We start from the raw sequence: 21370 nt of genomic DNA on the forward strand, positions 1-21370 counted from the left end.
AATCTTACAGATAGATATATAAAAACCTGGATGAATCAAACCAACCATTGCATGGGTAGTTACCACTAAAGGTAAGTAAGAAACGATGTTTCTTTGGAATTTGGGTTGAACCAACTCTTTAATATAAATGTTTAAACAAGAGCCTACCTGGCTGTAACGGACTCTTGCTGCCATGCGTAGAGCTGGTTCTGGACGATTTGGAGGATTTGCTTTTGGTAGGTCGTCTCCTCCTGCCAGTCAAGGCTATAACTGGAGGGAGCACTGTGGCTGGAGGAACCTACACCGTGGCCAAAGGAAAGAACGGTTGCTTGCTACATACTGTATGTGATGGGATGTTTCTAATGTCTGCACTGATGTAACCAAGGTGAGTTACCTTTCCCAGCTTGGTAAAGAGACAGTCTATTTCCTCCTTCTGGCGGGAATGGAGGGCCTGAATCTCACGCATGTGCCTGGTGGTAGAAGGAAGGAATGAATGAAAAAATATGAGGAACAGGCTTAAGAAAGAAAGTAACAATGAGGGTGAGGAAGCAAGAAGAGAGGGGGAGGGCCTAATGTTCTGTGAAGTGCTTAACATCTCTTTTCAAGAAAAGAAGAAGAGAAAGAAGTAATGAGTAAAGTGAGTTCTTGACCTCATTCTTGAGGGTGAGGAAAGAGGAAAAGGAAGAGAAAAGAGAAGCAGAGCACAGCCTTCTATTTTTGGGGGCACAGAGGGAGGAGAAAGACGAGAGCAAAATCTGGTTTACTTCAGAGCAGTTAACCTCACTAACAGAAGTGTTGATAGGGCAACAGAACTTTCTTTTCTCTAAAATTTCTGAGAAGAGAGGAAAGGATAACTTGCTTTTCTCTAAGGCGGCTGACTTCCCGTTTGAAGTCTTCATCCTCAAATTCTGAGTCGTTGTCACTGCTGATGTAGGAGTTATTGAAGGAGTTGTTGTTTAGACTCGGCAGCGAGGCTTTATGAGTGGAATCCGGACTCAAAATCTGCCCAGGATCACTGGGTCCGTTAGCAGCCTGTGCAGCGGGCGGAGGGGTCTGCCTGGACTCAAGGCTCTGCTCCTGGGCACGACTCACACAGAATCTACCCACACGGGCCTCCGGGTTGGTGGTAACCTGAAATAAAAGAATAAAATATTGAATTAAATAATGAGTGGGACAAAGTGGGACAAAGAATGTGAAAGCACTGGTTGTTTTTCAGTTTGTGTGGTACCTGTAGCAAAGAAGCCCCTCACTCATTTCACTACAAGATACAAAAACAGGAAATACCTGGAAGCGTCCGATGGTAGTGGTGGGCTTAGGAGAGGGGCAGGGTAAAGTGAAGGGGGTCCTTTGTGGGAGTCCGTCTACAACATCTCCTCCTCCCCCTTTCAGAGGAGACAAGGCGTCCTTGTGCAGCGTATTCTCCGGGCTGGAGAGACTGGAGGACGACGAGGACGAAGAAGATGAGGAGGAGGAGGTGGTGGAGGAAGATTCAGTGCAGGCCGGGCGTTTGACAGGAGGCTCCTCAGTAGCCAACGAGACCTAATGAGTGAGAAGAGTAAGAGAAAGGGGACGATAGAGACATACAGCAATACTTAGCTATTCAACAGGTTTTCTTCCTAATTAAAATTCCATTCCTTGTATTTCCTCTAGTTTTTCCATGATACGCCATTTCAAAAATTGTGTAATAAGTTTGAATCAACATATCCAGACAAAGAAGAGTTCACATCCCAAAATGAAACGTTTATAATGGCCTTTTACTGCCTTTAATTATTATGTCACCCTTAGACACATGGCAAAAAAAATAAAAAATGCATAGACAGTCGTGTGTGGTCTGTAGTGTGAGGGAAATCTTACCTGAAATCTTCCCAGTTTAATTCCAGGAACAGAGGGGGACACAGTGTCTTCCTCCAGAGAGAAGGGAACTGAAAGATGGATGTAACAGATATTAAACAGACAGATTAAACACAGATATAGATGCATAGATTAATAGATTTAATAATACACATACTTTGTCCCACTGAAGGTAATCCGCTGTGAGAGCCCTGGGGTTAACACGGAGAGAGAAGATAATGGGTTAATATTGAATTACAACAGTATATACAATGTCAGTGTAAGTTAACAGACTAATATCCAAACATGTGCGTGTTTACCTGTGTGTGTGTGCTGACAGGAACAGTCTCTGGGCTCAGCGCTCTCCTCAACTGAGCATCCAGGTCCTCTAGAGGCTGCTGGGACTGGAAAAACATAAGATACACGTTTAGATACACACACACACACACACACACACACACACACACAAAAAAGCAAACACACACACAAGTTAATTAGCAATACAAGCGCAGATCAGCCAAAAGCACGCATGTACGGCTACTAAGGCTGGACCATAATTCACTATTATTTTGGAAAAACATTTAGAAGATATGATTCTATCATTTTACAAATTGGTGTTGTCTAAATGAATGATTCCAAGCCAGAAGAATCACAAAACTGGCTAATTGAAGGTTTTGTTTTAATCGTATGAAGAGTTTGGTGTCATGTAACGCATAACTGTGAAACACAACTAATTGGTATTGTTATTAATATTTTGATGAGATTTTAACCATATTGCCGAGCCCCAGTAGCTACACAAAGCTTTGCACTGTTATCTCGTGATCCAATCAACTGTGACTGAACAGGCAAACACAGAACACAGAACAAGAGTTCCTCATCTCTTGGTCCAATTTGTTACAAGGCTTCATTCAAAAACCGTAGTAATTAGAAAGACGTTTTTTGTGGTAAAACTGAAAGCACTGTCAAAAGGCATTATCCCTCCCAGACCCATCTCCTGTGCTGTGACACACACAAACACAGGTAATGTAATAAGGTATTCTACTCTCTCGAGCATTTTAACTGCAATTAAAAAAGTAATCATTAAAATCAAATCCCTTGAGAGCTTCTACTACAGCAGGATTATCTTAATCAAATGGGACAAGTCTCGCCCATGAGAGTTACATAAGGGACGAGAAGTGAATGTTAGCAGGTCAGCTTTTTCATAAAGGAGCTACAAGTCACTGTTCAGTGGGAGGTCTATTTTTACATGGCAGCATTCACAGCCACAACAAAACAGTCTGAAAATTAAAGTCAGTTAGGTGTCGTCTCTGCCCTGAAGTACCCAGTCCTCAGACTGCCTGCCTGCCACCTCTGTCCAATTTCACAGTCTCTCACTCTCTCTTTTAACCAGCTTCTCTCTGATCCTACTTTCTTTTATCCTCTATCGTTATTTTTTATTTAAAGTAGAGACATTTCTTTGTAGTTGAATGCATCTATTTTATGTTACGTTCTTGTTAAGAGTTCTACTGTCTTTATTCTGATGTGTATGTGTGTATGTATGTGTATTCTGTTGTTAAGAATGCAATCTTCTTATGTTAAAGTGAGATGAATTCATGGCTTTACTGGCTGTTAATATGCAGTATAAATTAAATGTCTTTTTGCACAGCAATAGCACAAGTTATGCACAACAGATAGGACATGGAACCGTAACCATAAGCATTATAAGCTCAGTTTGAATACAGTATTGCATTGCATTGGAAACTCTAAAAATGAGCAAATAAAAAACACCTGTATTAGACAAGGTCCAGGGAAAGATGGCAGGAGTTCTGAAGGAGGAGAACTGGCCTAATCCCAGGGACAGAAAGGTGATGAGAAGACACAGAGTGGGAGAAATAAAAGAGAAAAGATTTGTAGAGGAGGTTATAAGAATGTGGTCCCATTGTGGAGAATGTTAAAAGAAATTTCCATGCCAGATGAGATGTAAGGAAAGTGAGTAGAAACATCTTGGAACACCAATCATTACTAAAGATTAAATTAACATCTTGACCTTTAGAAGGAAAACATAAAAAATAAACACTAATCAAATAAGTAATTCAACTACTAATGGTTGAACTAGATCTAATAGCATTGCTGTATACAGGTAAACTGGATCACTCACCGGTACCCTGGATAAGGGAGTTTTGGATGGAGTGGTCTGGCCAAAGGATGAAGCAGGGACGACTGAAGACACTGAAATCACAAAGTCAGTCAGCAAAATTATTAAAACACAGGTCAACTCACGCTAGCACATATGCATAAACACACAGTCATCTACCTACCAATCTGTGCAGGGGTGGAGATAGGCGTTCCAGGACCCTGGATTGGAGCAGGTGACCCCAGTGCAAGGCTGGAGGGGGGCTGAGGGGGAATGGCCGGCTGGCTGGAGCCAGGTGTGGTGACAGATGTGCTAGAGGTAGAGCAGGGGCCCATTGGGGAAGAGGTACCTGGCACGGTGGCTCCAGAGGCAGGGTCAGCAACTAAGATGTCTCCCTGTGTGGAAGTCATCCCTCCACCGAGATCCATGAAGAGTGACCGCAGCTTCTTCTCCAGGGCTTGGATGTCATCCGGTTTGCCTTGGGACTCCTCACACCTGAGAAAGATATCAATTAAGTTTCCTAATTCAGTGCTAATAAGTAAAAGAAACTAGTAAAGAGACTTAATATCTACCACCACTCACCTTGCATCGCATTCCCCACAGTGTGTGTGCGGCTGCCCGGGCAGGGCTGCTGTCTGCGGCTGCGAGTGGACCAAGGTTGGTTGGACCAAAGGAACATTGGTGGTCACTGGCTGGAGCCCCACAGCAGAGGAAGGGGAGGAGGAGGGAGGGGGAGCGGGGTGGGAAGTGGGATGGGAAGTGGCAGCAAGAGCAAGCTGGGGGCCTGGGATGGCAGTAGTGGGGATTACAGAGGATGAAAGGGAAGTAGTGGAGGAGGAGGTGGGAGAGGCCGACGGACGATCGGAGGAGACTTCACTTGCTGTAAGAGTGGAGGAGGGAGGGGAGGATACAAGGGGAGCAGTCTGGGCGGGAGGAGGGGAGGTGAGCATTGCTGGGGGGATGCTGGCCGGTGGTAAAGTTGAAGGTACTGAAGTAGCAATAACAGCAGAAACAGTTTGAGACTGTGGCTGTGTGAAAGCCTGGGGCTGAATTTGTGCTTGGCCCTGGGGTTGGGACACAGCCTGTATCCCCGGCTGTGACTGAAGGATGGACTGATTCACCACAGTAGGAGGAGGGGAGGAGGAACAAGGAGGGCTGAGACAAACAGCAGGCATTGAGGAAGGGGTGGAGGAGGCAGAAGAAGGGGGAAGAGAGGACTCCAAGACCTGATCCTGTGCCTGGTTTAAATTAGAAGAGACAAGTCCAGCAGTAGGATCCACAGTAGGAGTGACTGTGCTAGCCTGTGAGGGGACAGAAGCTACTACAGGATGCAGAGGAGGATGGGTGGAGTGGATAGAAGCTGGGGCTGTGCTTGGTCCTGCATCAAACTGATTCTGGTTCTGTCGGAGCTCAGAGAAAGCTTGTTGTAAGCTGATTGCTCCGGCAGACTGGGACAACACCATACCTTGGCCTGGAGTCTGAGATGGAGCTTGAGCTGAAGCCGGAGGAACTGGGAAAAAAAGAAACACTTTCAATTCCCGAGGTCCATCCTGTAGTCTTTGACCTAACAGTATACTTTTCATTGTTGTTTTCACTGACTTGGAGATTGATATTGGGTGTAACTGGCCCACTTAAAACAGGTCATATATCTGGGAAGGTAACTTTCAGAGGAGGTGCTGTAGTTAAAGGGGAACTATTTTTACATATCAAAGTCCTGCTGAGTACTACTGAATATGTGGAGTTGTACAGACTACTAAGTTTGAAAAATGAAATAAATCTGGGGGTGTGGAAGGAAGACAAACGTGTGTGTGTCTCTGGTTCTGCTGCATCAATCTTGATCTTTAAAAGTAGTCTCCTTCTGTCTCACAGGGTGTTTCTGAGGTTTTCTTTAGTTTTTAGAACACTGGGTAAGGTTGTGTAGGTATTTTTGATTTATTTGGATGGAATAATGTTTAAATTCTACAGTATCTAAATATAGATCAGATAAAGCTATTAATATTCCAGTGATCCACCAGAAGATCCTTTGGTATCAATTTTAATAAATGCCAGTGTCTTATTGAATTTGGACAGAACATTTGGGCAATTTCCTCTAAAAGCATTACAGTTTAATCTGATAACAATGCACGTGGCAAAGTACACTGTCATTTAGTGAGCATTTGTGTGTGTTTGCAGTAGAAGAAAAAATCTGCCATTTATTTGATCACTTCTTTCTCTTCTTCAATGTGATACTCATCAAAATTGTGTAATTCTCTTAACATTAACTTCTTATCTTGCTAAGAAAGATTTGTATCTTACTGTTTTGGGAACGAAAACAACTGAGCTTTAAAGGCCATACACACACACACCCAATCCTTACCAGTTTCAATAGGAGGTGCAGGGGCAGGAGAAGGAGAGGTAGGAAACATTTGTTCCTTCAGCCTGGCTTCAGGTACGGGGCTGACAATGAACCTCCGACCTGCTGAATGGACCACTTGTGCTGTTGCACTAGGAGGGATGTCTGGGAAGAGATGAATGTCAATACACAGCATTGTTATTTGTTAATCTCTGAGAGAATAGCATGCAAACTACTATTCTCTTAAACAGTTCAGCTGCAAAATAAGCAACAGGAAGCATTAGGGATGCAGAATAGAAGTTTTAAAGAGAAAAAATGAAATATTTCTGTGGAAATTCTGTCTTGTCTATAAATTTAATAGGAATTCATTGCTGTGCTCATTGACAGAGACGCCTAGAGCTAGGTCTTATAGTTGCCTGTGCCGCCCTGTTGCCCCATGGACACTCAAACAGGTGCCTGTTATTCTAAGGCTTTTTATTTTGTTGTTTTTACCTGGCATGGGGACAGATATAGCAGGAATCTGTTGCTCCTTATCACCTGCCATCTGCAGATCAACAAGACAACAATATATGCACACACACTATATAAAAGCAATAGAAATTTCATGAAAAAAAACAGCAGCTAATTTAGTATTTTTCTATCAAAAACCCAACACCAGCAACTGAAACTATGCACCAGCAACTCTTGAACTCCCAAAACACGAAAAGAGAGAAAGAAATAAAGACTCGGTGTTGTGTTTACCTGGCTGTTTGTGTCTCTCTCCAGACCCTTCTCATCAGCGTTCTCTATCACCTCTCTGACCTGCTCAATGAACGACTCCCTCTCACTCTCCAGGATGAACTCACTCTGGACCTGGACACACACACGCAAGGAAAAAAAGTCAGATTAAAATGTCTGTGTAACAGAAACAAAACTACAGACTGGTTTATACTTCCTATGCCAGTGTGTTGGCCACAGAGGTGTAATTTTGCCTTGTGCTGGTGACAACACTCTCAATGAAAGCACAAAGAGCCACAGCAATTACGTGTGCATTAGTGGTTTTGCTAGACAAAGAGTAGATGGCATGTGCACTGGCATGTGAAGCCTATTACAGCCTTTATAGAGAGTTACGAATGGTTGGAAAGAGAGTAAATGAATCAAATCAAAGTTGTGGGGAAAAAAATCAAACGAGAGACTGTGTGTGTACCATGATCTGGGCAATCTCCTCGGGGTTGTCTCCATCCAGGTCAAACCTGAACGTCACCATCTTCCTGTTGTGGGTCTCCAGCTGACATTCTGCTACCCTGTCTCCTCGATTGGAGATCTAACATGCACACACAGCACATATAGAAGTACATAAAGAAAGGAAAAATACAATTAGAAAGAAAGACAGAATGTAAACAGATGATTATCTCGATTAGATGTTTCTCATTACTTTTATTGCAGCTCATAACTCTGTAACAACCAATAAACATCCCCACAGTGGTACAGTATAAAAGAGGATTTATGGTTTAATTATGATTTCATAGGATTTATAGGATGAGCCATTACATTTAGAACATTGAGTTTCGCCTTGGAGAGCTTCTCGTGGCGTGATCGACTTCGCACAGAACGTCTCTGATGTCGCTTGGTGGAGCGACCTTCATGGCGACCTCCACCTCCCTCGTTGCCATCGCTCAGACCTGAAGTCTCAGAGTGGCCACTGAGGTACAGACAGGCACGTTTAATAAGAGAAAAAGAGGTAAATAGAAGCTAAGTGAGAGACAGCATCAAAAAGACTAGTTTGCTTTTGTTTGAGGGATGTGACATCAGTTCAGTAAGTGCGTAAATGTATTACCTTTCTATAGATGAGAGAACTTGAGGTGGCTGTAGTTGGGACTGGGACAGCTCTGAAGACTGAGAAGCAGACTGAAACACACACACAGTCACATGAAAAGGCTCATACACACACAATCAATTTGATCGCCATCACCACTAAACACCAGAGATTTAGGGGAAGAAAATACAACAGAAAAAGCATGAAATACAAGCAAAGTATACCAAAAGAAAGAGAGAAAACTAACTAGATTGCAAGGTCATGATTTTAGATTTAAAAGGAAAGACAGGGATAGAACACATCAGAATAGAACTGAACAACTAAAACTGGAGCATGAAACAAAAGGAGCGAAGCAAGAACTGCCACAAAAGGAGAAACGAAACTGTGTATTCATCTCCACATGCAACCCTGTACAATAATTAAGATCTATAAATGATTACTTAAAAAGAAATGGTCCGAGTTACAGCAGAGTTCAACTAAGGACGACTCTTGTATGTGGACCAAAAGGCAATCTGTGGATTCTATTTGACATCATTTATTTGAAGACCAATCGAAACTGTCTTGCAGTTTTCACAGATGTTTTAAATCTGTGTTCACTGGCTCAGTGACATCACACAAACAACCAAGGAAGTCTTTCCAACAATTACTGCTTGATTCTGCAATTTTTAAGTAAATCAGTGTTGCTACACTCAAACCAAGCCACAGAAACTGCTCAACACGAAACACCAGACTGGTTATTCTATGTAAATAAACAGTAAACCAGCATATTATCAGCACATCATCATGGATATCATAAAATGAGACTACAACCTTTATCATTGCCACACATTCATCATTAATTATCACTAAAACGTATGAACTTTAAATGTGAACTTAGGCAGTAACATTTATTTGAATGGATATGGATAAGCAAATATGGATCAAATTTAAAATCAATCAAATCAACTAATAAACTGGTAACAATAGTTGTTCAGAGTGCATCTCAAATCTGGCTGCCATTTAAAAATGATATCCAAACTACTCATGAAAGAACCACTATGAACAAACAAAAAAGGTAGGTATTTGATAAAAGGTTATCAAATACGATACTTATATTACCCAAAATAAAATGTATAACTAAAACAAACCTAATATACAATTAATATTCTGTTCAGTCTGAGTGTTTTTTAGATTCTATGATTTTTACTGGCATATTTAAGAACAGACACGTATACATTTCAATTCTCAGCTGTCTTTATGAAGGTTGCTTTCCTGGACCATCTTCTGTTGCACTGACAGTGTAACATCCCCCATTGTAGGCTATAATATTTTCTTTTATCTAATTCCAAGTTAAACCATTCCCTCTTTATTAATGTCACAGTATGGAGCTTCAGGTCCTTTAATACCACTCTACAAACTGCTAAATTTGATTTCTGACAGCCAGCTCTGCAGTGTCAAATTTGTCTTTTTAGTCTTGGGTGACTTTTATGATTCAAACTTTGCCACACACAGAGCCAAACAGCTGATAATGATGTGCACCTCCTCATGGACCGGTGGCATTCATCAGCTGAAACGGGCTATTTATGACGACGTGCAGTTCGGAGAATCCCACAAAAAAGTTTGAAAAACTCCCCAATCGAACACATATCTTGGACCATAAAAACAATGGGAAAAATCCTAACTCATAACCCAAGGCTTAAGACAGTGATTTCAAACAACAGCCTGCAGCATTCAACTGCGGAAAATGTGAGCACAGTGAACAGGGACAAGACATCCACTTGGTGGGTTTGACTGTCCAGTACCTGGGGAGGGGCTTCCATGGGAGTATCAGGCGGGGCGGTGACTACACTGATGATTGGCACCACGGTAGCCAATGGCTGAGGCACAGGTGTGGGCACAGGAGGAGGAGGAGGAGGAGGAGGAGAAGGAGGGGAAACAATAGTAGGCATCACCCCAACAGGGAGTGGCAGAGGAGTGGGAGGGGAAGCCTTGACCGTGGTTGGCACGGTAACGGGGAGGGACGGCGACGGAGAGGGCAGGGTCACCAAGGAAACAGTAGATGGAGTTACACTGGGCTGAGAAGAGGAGGAAGGGCCAGAAAGAGAAAGAGGAGGAGACAGAGAGGAAAAAGATGGGAGAAAGAAGAAGGTAGATAAGGCAGAGGACGGGTCGGAGGACAAGGTGAGAAAAGGGAGGCGGCAACGTCAGACGGAAGATGAGGAAGTAGATTAACCCAGCAAGTGATCAGATGTGATGACCACAGACATATTTAAAGTCAGTTGCCTGGGTAATGGAACAGTGAGCTAAAGCTGTTCTTTAGTTTAACTTTGGGTTCACTTAAAATAGAATAAAGACTTCAAAAGATGAATGTTAGCTGTGAGTCTGGGTCTTTATTGATCTCCATGATAAATAATGTTAAAATAAAGACACCAGGACAAAGAGCCAGCCATAGTTCACTGACCCATTACTGACACGTTTCACTCCCGAGACCCTCTACAAACCACTTTCCGAGCAAGACAACTGGAACATTGATCAAGCCAATTAGTGACAGCATCTCAAAAAACAAACTCTGTGACAGGCAATTGTGTAAAACACACATGACTCTAAGATCATGCAACCACAAACAGCTTAGATCTCTCAGACAAAGTACAGTGTGACTTTACAGACAGTGGAAGAGCAAGCAAAATCTAGGCACAATGTAGGCAGGCAACAGTGGAGAAACGGTTAAAAAAACTACACTACCTATAAAATACTTTACAAAGTGATTTAAGAAGCTATGAGTGAAGTCTTTAAGCAATACTGCTTTACTTCTGGGAAATCTGTTTGAAGAACAGTGTCTTCAAAGTCATGGAAACAATGATTCAAAGTCATGGGGCCTTGGATGAAAAAAATATTCTAAAAACTAAAGCACATGTAAAAAAGGTCAAAATTAACTTTTCATATATAGAAATCCAAGGCTTAACATTTTGTGGTCATAAAAATGTGCCCTGTGGAGTTTTTTTCTTGTAAGCAAACAAAAGTTACTTTTACATTTAGTGTTGTGTGTGTCCTTGAGCATGTGCATTTTCTGCCTCAATGCAAAAAAAGATTTTTCTTAAAAGTAAAACCTGCACAGTTTACTTCCATGTTAACTGGCTAGCAGTCTTCTTTACTGTCTTTGTTGATGCATTGCTGTGTATCTTGGCACATTATAGCCACCTGTCAATCAGTGAAATAGTGTGAAACCACTAGGAGGACTGTGTGTCACATGCGTGTGTGATCTCGTTCACAAAGAAACTGCTCCCACTCAGTAAATAACACCACAGGGAATCATAAAAAAATATTTTTTGTCTTTTTATACACAACAACACAAAGATCTGGGGGTAAAAATAGTGCATAACCAAAAAGCCAGTCAATCTGATTAACTTACTGTTACTTGATGTGGTCAATCTTTAAATGCATAGGTATTGTGCAAAATACCCTTAAACCATCTGATGTGAAACTTATGTTATTATCCATACTATAATCATATGTATATAACTGCAGATGCACTTTAAATGTAAGCATCAGCTCAGTGACTTTTTTACAGAGTGCTACCTGCCTATAAGTCCTCAGGAGGCAACCTAAATAATATGAATATTTCTTTAACACAATGCAATATTGGATACACACCTTTTAAGATTCTTCACTGCCCATTGTTACCCATATTCACCTTTTACTGTTCATCAGTTCTGTTCCAGGATATATTAGCCATCTTAATTTCCTAACAAGGAACTCATGTATTTATAAGCCGTGCTTTTAATAAGATGGTTAGTTGGAGCATCTGGGATGAACAAAGGAGAACTAGGGGGCTAAAAGACAAAGCTATATCCAAAAAGCACAAAACAAGAGGGATGTCAAACAGATTTGCGCACTAAATCATTTAGACACATAATTACTAACTAGGAGGCACACATACAAACACACTTAGCCACATACACTGCCATATATAAAATGTACCTGAACCAGAGCTAGCTTAGCAGCTTGGTATAGAAAAAAAAGATGTTCTATACTGGGAGAAGGAGTGAGGTCTAAAAACTAGAAACGCACAAAACACACACACACCCATCCATTTTGTGCACAAAACGCATACGACCAAACATACAAGCACACATGCGTACAGACGGTACAAGTAGGCATGTACAACACATACGCATTAAAACAAACCCAGTGATGAACATAAGCAGCATGCCGTTGAGAGAAACAGAAAAAAGGAAGGGAAACAGAAGAAATAAAGAGTATACAGTGAAAAAAGAAGAGCAAAACATGCAATAATAACACACAGACCAAGAACGACATTGAATATGAACTTAAATTGTTTTTGTCAACATGAGTTACGCAGTGGCTATGTGACATATTTAATATATATATTTAATAATGACTAGCTGATAATAAGTGTCTGTGAGTCAGTCAGGTGGGTAGATAACTGAATTGAAAAAGGAAAAAAAAAGAATCCAATCATATGACCTCTGAGTGGCACACGGTTTGTAAGTAGTTTATGTGTTTTTCAGCTATTTCCCCACGCTGTATGTGCTTCAGTGTATGAATACATCCACAGTTGAGCGTGTATGGGAAACAACGATAACAGAGAGCTCTTTGGAACCCCGAGGTGTGTTTATTAGATTGGCTTCAGCTTAGATATTAGCATAGCAGTGTCAGCTTCTGTGCACTAGGAATGTGTTTATGAAGTATTGTGTTGCATACATATGTTTCAACTAGTGGTGCCACAGTACTTTACGTACCTGTGCAGATGCCTGCGGCAGAGATGTGTGTGTGGGGCTCTGAACTGACGTAATACTCTGATTGCCTGAAACAACCTGGAGACACAGAGAGAGTAAAGGAAGAGCGTGAGACAGAGAGAGAGAGTAGTGTGAGAGGAAAGAAGAGAGGAAATGACAAAATCATAAATGTAAACATTTACATTAACGCTAGTATTCTTTTTAAGTACTTTTGCTAGCTTGCACAGTCTTGTATATAATAACCTGGATAAACTCAATTCCCAGTTATGAGAAACCAAAATTACATGGAAAATACCAGCAGGAAATGTATCTCATTAAATAATCATTATTCATTATTCAGTTATATATTATCTCCTTTATTGTTAATTTCCTGTTTTGTTGTTAGCTTATATAACAATCCACAATAAGTTACAGAAACAATGTGACTGCACGCTTTCAAAATAACTGTTAGCATATAAACAAATATTAAGTAAAATGTGAATACAATATTAAGGTTTTGAAGACAACTGTTATATAAACATGGGGTGTAATTATGGGAGGGAATGGCTGTTGTGCTACTTCAAATAATAAAACATCATACATTCCGTCTTTTTCTGACAAGAATCATTTGATCTCCGATTAACATCCAATTTCATGCTCAATCAAATCAGTTTAGGGTTGCAATTAGTTCATAACAGCAGTTTGTGCTGGGGGAAAACAGTTCTTCAGAAAGACTGTGCTATTACTGCAGGCAAGGTGCCAGCTCTGTGGGAGTGGTTACCTTGAGCGAAGGCAACAACTTCAAAGAGAACATATGCGCCATTACTGAATAAGCACAAAAATAGGCTTATTTTTTTGTATTTTATCTTTATGAGGATGTGGTATTAAAAGTGTGAGAAAAAGTGATACAATTACAGAAGAGAAGAGTAAAATAAGTTTGGATGTATAAAATGACTTCAATTTTGGGGTTACTTCAGTTGTTTTTTCAAGTTGTCTTACCTGTTGGGGGGTCCCAGGAGGAGCAGGTTGGGTGGTGGCAGGGACCAGAGGGGGTCCTGGAGAGGGCTGGGAGGTGGGAGCCTGAACTTGCTGCTGAGAAACAGATTTATAGAAAGACAGAAAGAAAGATGGACAGGAGAGGAAGAGATGCAATGTCGTGGGATATAAAAAGGATGGAGGATGGAGGTGAGAAATCAAGAGATTGGCAACGAGGAGAGAGAGAAAACAAGAAATAATCAGAACATGTTTGTAGCTTGTGGACCAGAAACTGTACATGAGTGCAAACACAAGGTACTTCTGCTGTTTGCTAGTGATCCGTTTATAAGTCTAGATTTGCTTCTTGTGTATGCACACATGCACAGAGACAACACATAAGCACATGGATCTATATGGCAACAGATATATGCACACAAATACCTACTGTATGCATATACACATATACACAGCTTGTAGTGTAACAGTACAGGCACAGTACCAGGGTTAGGCAGGGGTTAAGTACAGGGGTTTTCTTAACATGCAGGTCAGACCCTAAGTGATTGGTAGTGATAAGTCAATGAAGCACAGAGTAGAAGCTGGTATACTGACACCAAACACTAAAATTAATTATTGAACCTAAATTTGAGGATTTTAAACAAATCACAGCTGTTTTTCCTAAAATATCCTAACACAGGCTCCAACTCTAACACCATAATCAGGAACAGGTAAAGTAAAACCCAAAGCTTGAAACTGCAAATATGGGTCATGTTTAGTTGTATGTGTTTGATGGCAGGTTGCTGGAGCTTGCAACATAGCCTGATACAATCATAGTCCAGTTTAGGTTTTTGAGGTTTCATCCTAACACTGTATGAACTGTCCTTTGTTGGGCTGAAAATCGGCAAAAAAACCCCATAACATGACTTTTAAAAGAATCCTTAAAGAAAGTCTAATTAAAAAGTATTTTCTTTTCCAGTCAAGTTAAACTTTGGAATTATTTGCAATTAGATTTTCAATAAAGTCCAGTGAGCATCAAGCCAAACAGGGCTGGATCTTTCCTTCACGAATAATCTACAGTACTACAGGACAGCCGCATACAGACAGTTATAATCTCTCTATTGACTGAACCCTTAGAAGGCTGTTTGCAACGTTCTACTTGTCATGAAGCCCACCCCCACAAAGTGCGGTGGGAGCTTACACAAGTACATTGCACCAGACACGCGGCTACCTACCTTTTTTCTAAACATCATAGGCAGTCACGTAAACACAATAACGAATTTCACAGCACAGATATCTATCTAATAAAATTAAATGTATAGAAAGATAGAGAACTTAAGATAAAGGGACATGAAAGAAAAACACAGATAATGACAGAAAACAAAGATTGAAGAAATGAGAAGAAAGACCAATGATCGGAAGTGGTTCAAAGTAAACAACGAAGAAAGTAAAGGTGACACTGATAATATCAGCATTCTAAGGGTTTAATGATTTTGAACTGTGACCTTTGAACCTTGTGTAGGAAGTTGATTTCCAGTCTGGGCAGGAAATGACAAGACAATATGCGATTATAAAGAACTGACTTAAAGCCAAGATCTTTACCAATTACAAGACAAAACAGCAGAAAGAATCTAAAATATACAAATGAAATGTCTATCTGCATGGTTACATTGCTCTGTTTGTCTAAGGCCCCTTGGTTTTGTTGTATGTTTCTGTGTGTTTGTCCGTACAAATCGATAAAGTTCCTGCCACTTTATCATACTTGAATGTTTTTTTAAATGATTCATAACATACTATTCAATGTGCAGGTATTTGTACGTATACGATGCTCAGCATCTGAGGTAGTTAATGTTGTTTTAAGACCGGACTTTGGATTTGTACGAGCAAAAATTCAAGTATACCGCACATACAGTATACCCCTACAAACACACATTTCTCATATACATTCATATATGAACATACAGACAAAATATTACTTACTGATATTGACGAAATAAATCAAATACACAACATAAACACAGAAAGGAAGGGGACTTAGACTTTTTTTTCTTATAAAGCTTGTACACCAGAGTTTGTCTCAAAGACTACCTTCTGAATGTTGCTTTTAAAATAATTATTATGTGACTGACAATACTGACTCTTATGTTGAAACCAAATGTTTTTGTTTTTGGCTGTTCCAAGATGTGCTGTGGGTCATGGCCCCATAAATCCTATAAGTGCCGCTGACTGAAGCTCTTGACTAACCTTTTTCTACAAATTCCTCTATAAGCAAACACTGTCAGAGAATGAATAATGTGGGACATTTTGAAGGCAGACCATGAGACTCACTCTGTAGTGTTGATGTGACTGGAGGGGATTAAAATCACGACCAAGTACTACATGATGACAAGTAAGCATCAGCTGGGGCTTCTGGGTCGGTAGAGTAAAAAAAAAAAAAACAGGGATTGGTATAACAACTTCTGGGTCAAATTACTATTATGTGTTAATTCAGCTGCTTTTCATAGAATGATTCTTACTTAATGGATTACACCATTTTTAATGTATCTATTCATTGCCTTTCCAATGTTACAGGCATATGGCCATATATATGAAATCCTTAGTCTGTGAGATATTGACAAATTGCAGTCAAACAAGAAATGAAGAGCATAGACTACCATAATGTAGCAATTATGATATATCAGCAGCTGGTTGTGGATCTTTGCTTAAAAAAGCAACTCATATAATTTCAACTAGTAATTGACCCAGAGGTCTAGGGGTGTTTTTAAGGTCTAAACTCAGTACCAGAGTGGGGTTAGCGGCCTGCATGGCCAGCAATGACTCATGATATGTCATATCGGGTTGGGCTGGTACCACCCCGCCATGCCTGGCCCAGGCACTCTGGATCAGAGACTCCAGCTGAGTTGATGATGCTCCCCCAAGAGGGTGCTCAGAGGATGGAGTGGGAGGGAGAAAGCTCTGCATGGAGGGTGGATGTCCCTGGGGATCAATGGGAAACACTCCGCAGGATGATTCGTAGAGCGCAGCGGAGGATGAGTGAGGGATGGACTGAGCAGCTGAGGAGTCAAATGGGGGGAGAAGAGGTGGGGGAGGAGGTGACTGAAACTCCCCGGCGTCGGAGGAGACCAAAGAGTCACTGGAAGGTTCAGGGCTTCTGTCTTTTATGGTTAAACCTGTGTGGTGAAGAAGAAGACTTCCTGGAGGCAAGGGCAGCTCGGGACTGACATACGAGTACAGCTCTTCTGTCACCGGTTGGAGACGGCTGTACGTGCCTGAACCACCTGATCCAGTTCCAGTGTTATCCTCCAGAGGGAGGTCCATGGAGCTCCTTCGAGCCCGGAAAAGTCTGGATGCCAAGAGGCCTGGGTCCCCAGCAGCAGCTGCAGCGGCGGCGGCTGCGGCTAAATGGAACTCAAACACACTTCCAGTTGGTGGCGGAGCATCAGCCATTACTGGAGGTGCAGAAATAGGAAAAGCAGAAGGGGAAGCATGCTGTGGAGGAGGATAGCATCCATCAGATGATGAAGAAGGAACAGAACCACCAGTGGGTGCACTCATGGGAGGTAAGGGTGGAGGGATCGGGCTGTGTGCACTCATTCTTTGCATGATGTGTGGGTGCAAGAACCCAGGTTGAGGTGGAGGAACAGGATCAAAACCCAAACTAGCAGCTGCAGCTGCTGCTTGCCTGTGCTGATGGAAACTCAAGTGGCCAAGCTGTTGTGCAGTCATTGGGTATCCTCCATATGCCATGGCTTCATAATGGTCCAATAAGGCAGCTTGATTTAGACTTAATCTCCTCACTGCTTCCTCATGCTCTGCTCTCATGTCTTTGTAGCTGTACATACTTGGGTCAGATTGTCCTGGGTGATGCAGCGGCTCCCCAACACCAAGTCTTTGAGCAGCTGCTGCAAAACCGGGATTCACCATGAAGAGAGAGGGGGTCTCAACTCCCTCCATCCCAGAAAAGGGATGCAGGCTGCTCCCATAGCGAGTGTAGGCAGGCTGGAAGTGTCGGGTATGTGCCTCGAGAATGGACGTGCTTTTGCGTCTCTGGGTGTTGTAGGCCTTAGGAGGCCCAGTGGGAGGAGGTGAGAATGAAATGGGCCGCTCAGGGATGGAGGGAAAGAAAATAGTAGTGGGGTCTGGGAGAGCTGAGAGGGGGATGCTCCCTCCTCCTCCTCCTCCTCCTCCTCCTGCTCCTCCACTGTAGTGGTGCGACATTGAATGCTGCTGCGACAATGAGATACAATGGATTTAAGAATGAGACTCAGAGAATGCAAAAGAGAACACCAGCAAAGGCCGACATGAAATGCAGTGTAAAACAGTGTGCTAAAGAGCATAATTTTAGGACAATACCAAGAGAAAAAAAAGGACATATATTCTATTGACACACTAGAAACAAAATTATGTGGTTAAGACAAGACAGAATAACACATAACAGCTGTATAAAAGGAGTGATGAGATGAGGTAGAACAGGTAATAACGCAAAGCGGCAGTAAAACAGACAGAGAGACCAAATAACAGACTGTTACAGCACAAAGACAAGCAGACAAAGAAAAGTCAACACAGTAAAAGTGGGAGACACAGTGCGAGCTCACAAGTAGACACGCAGTGGGGTAGTAAATACAAAGAGAAGAAAGGCTGGATCCAAGCTTGATAATATCCTGAGGTATCTGCACTCAGGAAAACTAAACTGTCTTTTATTACAGAGCTTCTCTCTGCAAAATGTTGACCTTCTAACTAAGTAGTGGCAAAATCACTTTGATCAAGTAAATAGATAATCTGTAAATCTTACGACAAATTCTATTGAGTAGTTTGGTTGCGGCCTATGTTAGCATCATAAATGTTATATCATTTTTTTCCAAGAATGGATACCAGGAACCAGGATTTTTCACTGGCTAATACCAATTTTTAGGGGGCAAGAAGACTTTATGATGTGATGTAGGCTTAGTGTTTTCCATGTTGTCTTCACTTCTAAAGTAAAAAAACACCCTGGTGGCCTGAGGGTTAGGGCGTTGAACACGAGACAAAACTTTAGTTGCATGTCACTCACCATCTCTCTACTGTCAGCTGTCTAATAAGGACATATAATGCCCAAAATATCATAAAACCACTACAATAACTTTTGCTGTCAAATAAGCGGTTTTCCTGATGGCAGATGCATGTGATATTAGACATTTGTATCATAGCGCAAAGTTAACGCTGAAGCCAGTCAATCTGTATGTGATATGAACACATGGTGGTCTGACAGAGGGAGGAAGAGAGAGCTAAAGAGAGTTGGGTGGCTAGAATGACTCACAGCAGTGTCTGAAAGCAAATTAAGTTTGAACAGTCTGAGGTCACACTAATTGACTTACTAAAGATAAAAGTGTCATCTAAAATGCCTTGAATACCGAATATACATTTTCTTAATTTATTTTACTTTTATTATACAGACTTAATATTGTAAGATTAGATTTCAAGGCAACATTCCGCATTGGCTTAGACAGCACAATTTAAACCTCCTTGCTACATAGTTAGCTCAGCTCTCAATACAGAACACTTTATCAATGTGTTAACTATGAAGAGGACGGACACTGTACACATATCAATAATCAGTCAAGGAGACTGCGAAGGCTTCAGTGGTACTAAACTACTTCAATATTTTCTTCTTACAGTCTTGCACTTTGAATTAATTAGCCAGTACATTGCATTGTTCTGGCTCCATGTGGTTATTTACTTGGCTCTACATAGAAACTAAGTTGTACAAAGCTGTGACAAAAAAACTGTGCACCATCAGCATGAGTAGTACAAGCTGTTTCATTAGCAATCCTGTCATCCAGCAGTTAAAACAAATTACTGTTATTTGTTAAGTACACTGACTTTTGGGCATTCTTCTGTAATTACAAAAACATGTTTTAGTAGTTAAATCTACTTGTAGACACGTGTGTGGCCCATATCCCTCATCTTTCTCTCTTTCCCTTCCTCTCTAGTGCTCACCACCACTGTGGCCGCTGGGAATTAAGATTGTGCACCTACAGGGGTGGAGAACAGGGCAGGTAGGCTGGCCCTCCGCTGCCTGGCCCTGGGCACAGAGGAGGCAGAGTGTAGGGGTAGGACTGTCTCCAGGGCCTTGGAGAGGCGCCCAGCGAATGTGTCTCTCTCAGCTGCGAGAGGCATGCAGGGGGAGGTGGTGGCGTAGGAGGATGAGAAAGACAGGTCTGGAGGAGGGGTGGAGGGCTGCCTTGGAGGAACAGCCAGGGGTGGAGGAGCATGGGAAAAAGAGTAGGAGAAGGGGGGGACACAAATAGACATGCTACGACATCGACGACGACGCAGTGCAGGCTGTAGGCCAGGGAGGGGTGATGGAAGAAGGTGGGACCGACATGAAAAACAAACAAAGAAATTAAAACACAAAAGAAATTACAAACAGCAGTAAAATTAAAACAAAACCACAGAACACATGCATAAAAACAAAATCAATTATATGATGAAAAGGTTACCAAATAAATAATGATACTATGTCATGGTTTTACATTAAAAAAATACATAGAATTGTTATTTCCATAAATAGAACTTATATAAATAAATAACAAAACCAACAATATCACAGCTCCTACATGAAGTAACTGTTCTAGTGGCAATTTTCTAAATAGAGTGAAACCTTTACATGTTCTTCATCAAACTGTTAAGAACTTATAACACAAATAGCACAATGACAAAATAAAAATACAACTTGTGAACAAATACAGTAAAAAAAAAGAAATAGGAAGAAACAGAAAAAAGTAACAAAAAAACAAAACAAAAAAACACAATTTTAAATAAAAGGAAAGAACAATTATTCAAGATATTCAATTAAGTAGTTACTTAATAAGATAAACAAGTCTACACAGAGTCCACTGATTCCATGAAATAACCTTATAAGGATAAGGATTTATAAGGATAAAAGTCTACTGAGAAAAGTTACTTCAAAGAAGCAAGACTTAAAAATAAGCCAAAACCATCATTCAATTATCCAATCAATCAGCCTACAAACTGAATGATCATCCAGTTGGACAATAAATCCGTGCCGGTAAACTGGAAGTCAAAAGGTCACCAGATGGAAAAGTCTTGGGTGGGAAATTAAACAAGAAATGCTCGCCTCTCCATTAGCATGTACTTATAAGGTGCCCTTGAGTAAGGAATGTGATTCATCTGTTGTAACTGCTAAAAGGTCAACAATTGAGCAAACATCCCCTGTGTGAATAAAGTAAAAAATTACCGGCCATAAAAAAAGAGGTCAAACCTATAAGAAAACTCTTGTACTGTAGCACTGAACATGCTTTTAGTTGTCTAGTTTAGTTTCGAAGAATTGAACATTTAATGACATCAAGATCTTATTCCTGAGTTTGAATGCACTTACTTTAAGTTGCTTTGGACAAACGCGTGCCAGATGACTATAATGTAATGTAAATAAACAATGACGTGTGGAGTTTCATCTACAAATATATCTCTAATATGCATTATAGAAAGAAAATTTGATCTTGCATCATTCCTGAATAAGATGTTTCTGCATGAACAAAGCATGGAGGAGGGGGGTGATGTGTTTACAAGCACATATTCCCAACTCAATGGGATAATAAAACAAGCTTAAAAATATGAAAACAAAGAAATATACAACA

General features: G+C 41.1%; 2 protein-coding genes across 15 annotated transcripts in view; both read right to left on the minus strand.

Annotated features, from left to right (window-relative positions):
- Positions 1–21370, minus strand: part of LOC118336754 (serine/threonine-protein kinase WNK1-like) — an 85576-nt gene that overhangs the window by 13069 nt on the left and 51137 nt on the right. For 11 of the 14 annotated variants that reach the window (XR_004797127.1, XM_035673510.1, XM_035673493.1 and 8 more), the window contains exons 11-31: positions 16264–16268; positions 13764–13856; positions 12789–12863; positions 9831–10103; positions 8071–8141; positions 7785–7935; positions 7441–7557; positions 6996–7106; positions 6747–6798; positions 6279–6419; positions 4505–5432; positions 4107–4417; positions 3947–4017; positions 3577–3633; positions 2130–2213; positions 1988–2021; positions 1834–1901; positions 1264–1518; positions 839–1110; positions 374–449; positions 148–277 (exon numbers count right to left, since the gene is read on the minus strand). Coding sequence is in view for 13 of the 14 variants with exons in the window: in XM_035673510.1 (XP_035529403.1) it covers positions 148–277; positions 374–449; positions 839–1110; positions 1264–1518; positions 1834–1901; positions 1988–2021; positions 2130–2213; positions 3577–3633; positions 3947–4017; positions 4107–4417; positions 4505–5432; positions 6279–6419; positions 6747–6798; positions 6996–7106; positions 7441–7557; positions 7785–7935; positions 8071–8141; positions 9831–10103; positions 12789–12863; positions 13764–13856; positions 16264–16268 (3375 nt within the window). In the remaining variant the exon portion in view is untranslated. The remainder of the gene's footprint in view (positions 1–147; positions 278–373; positions 450–838; positions 1111–1263; positions 1519–1833; positions 1902–1987; positions 2022–2129; positions 2214–3576; positions 3634–3946; positions 4018–4106; positions 4418–4504; positions 5433–6278; positions 6420–6746; positions 6799–6995; positions 7107–7440; positions 7558–7784; positions 7936–8070; positions 8142–9830; positions 10104–12788; positions 12864–13763; positions 13857–16263; positions 16269–21370) is intronic. The other 3 variants (XM_035673448.1, XM_035673501.1, XM_035673474.1) reach the window with 3 other exon arrangements.
- Positions 16268–21364, minus strand: LOC118336820 (protein transport protein SEC31-like). Its single transcript, XM_035673568.1, has one exon. It carries the CDS (start codon positions 17949–17951, stop codon positions 16449–16451), a length of 1503 nt encoding a protein of 500 aa, XP_035529461.1. The 5' UTR covers positions 17952–21364; the 3' UTR covers positions 16268–16448.

This window comes from Morone saxatilis, unplaced genomic scaffold, assembly GCF_004916995.1.
Source record: "Morone saxatilis isolate NCDOM2014 unplaced genomic scaffold, NCSU_SB_2.0 Contig10, whole genome shotgun sequence".
In the NCBI taxonomy this organism is placed as follows: domain Eukaryota; kingdom Metazoa; phylum Chordata; class Actinopteri; family Moronidae; genus Morone; species Morone saxatilis.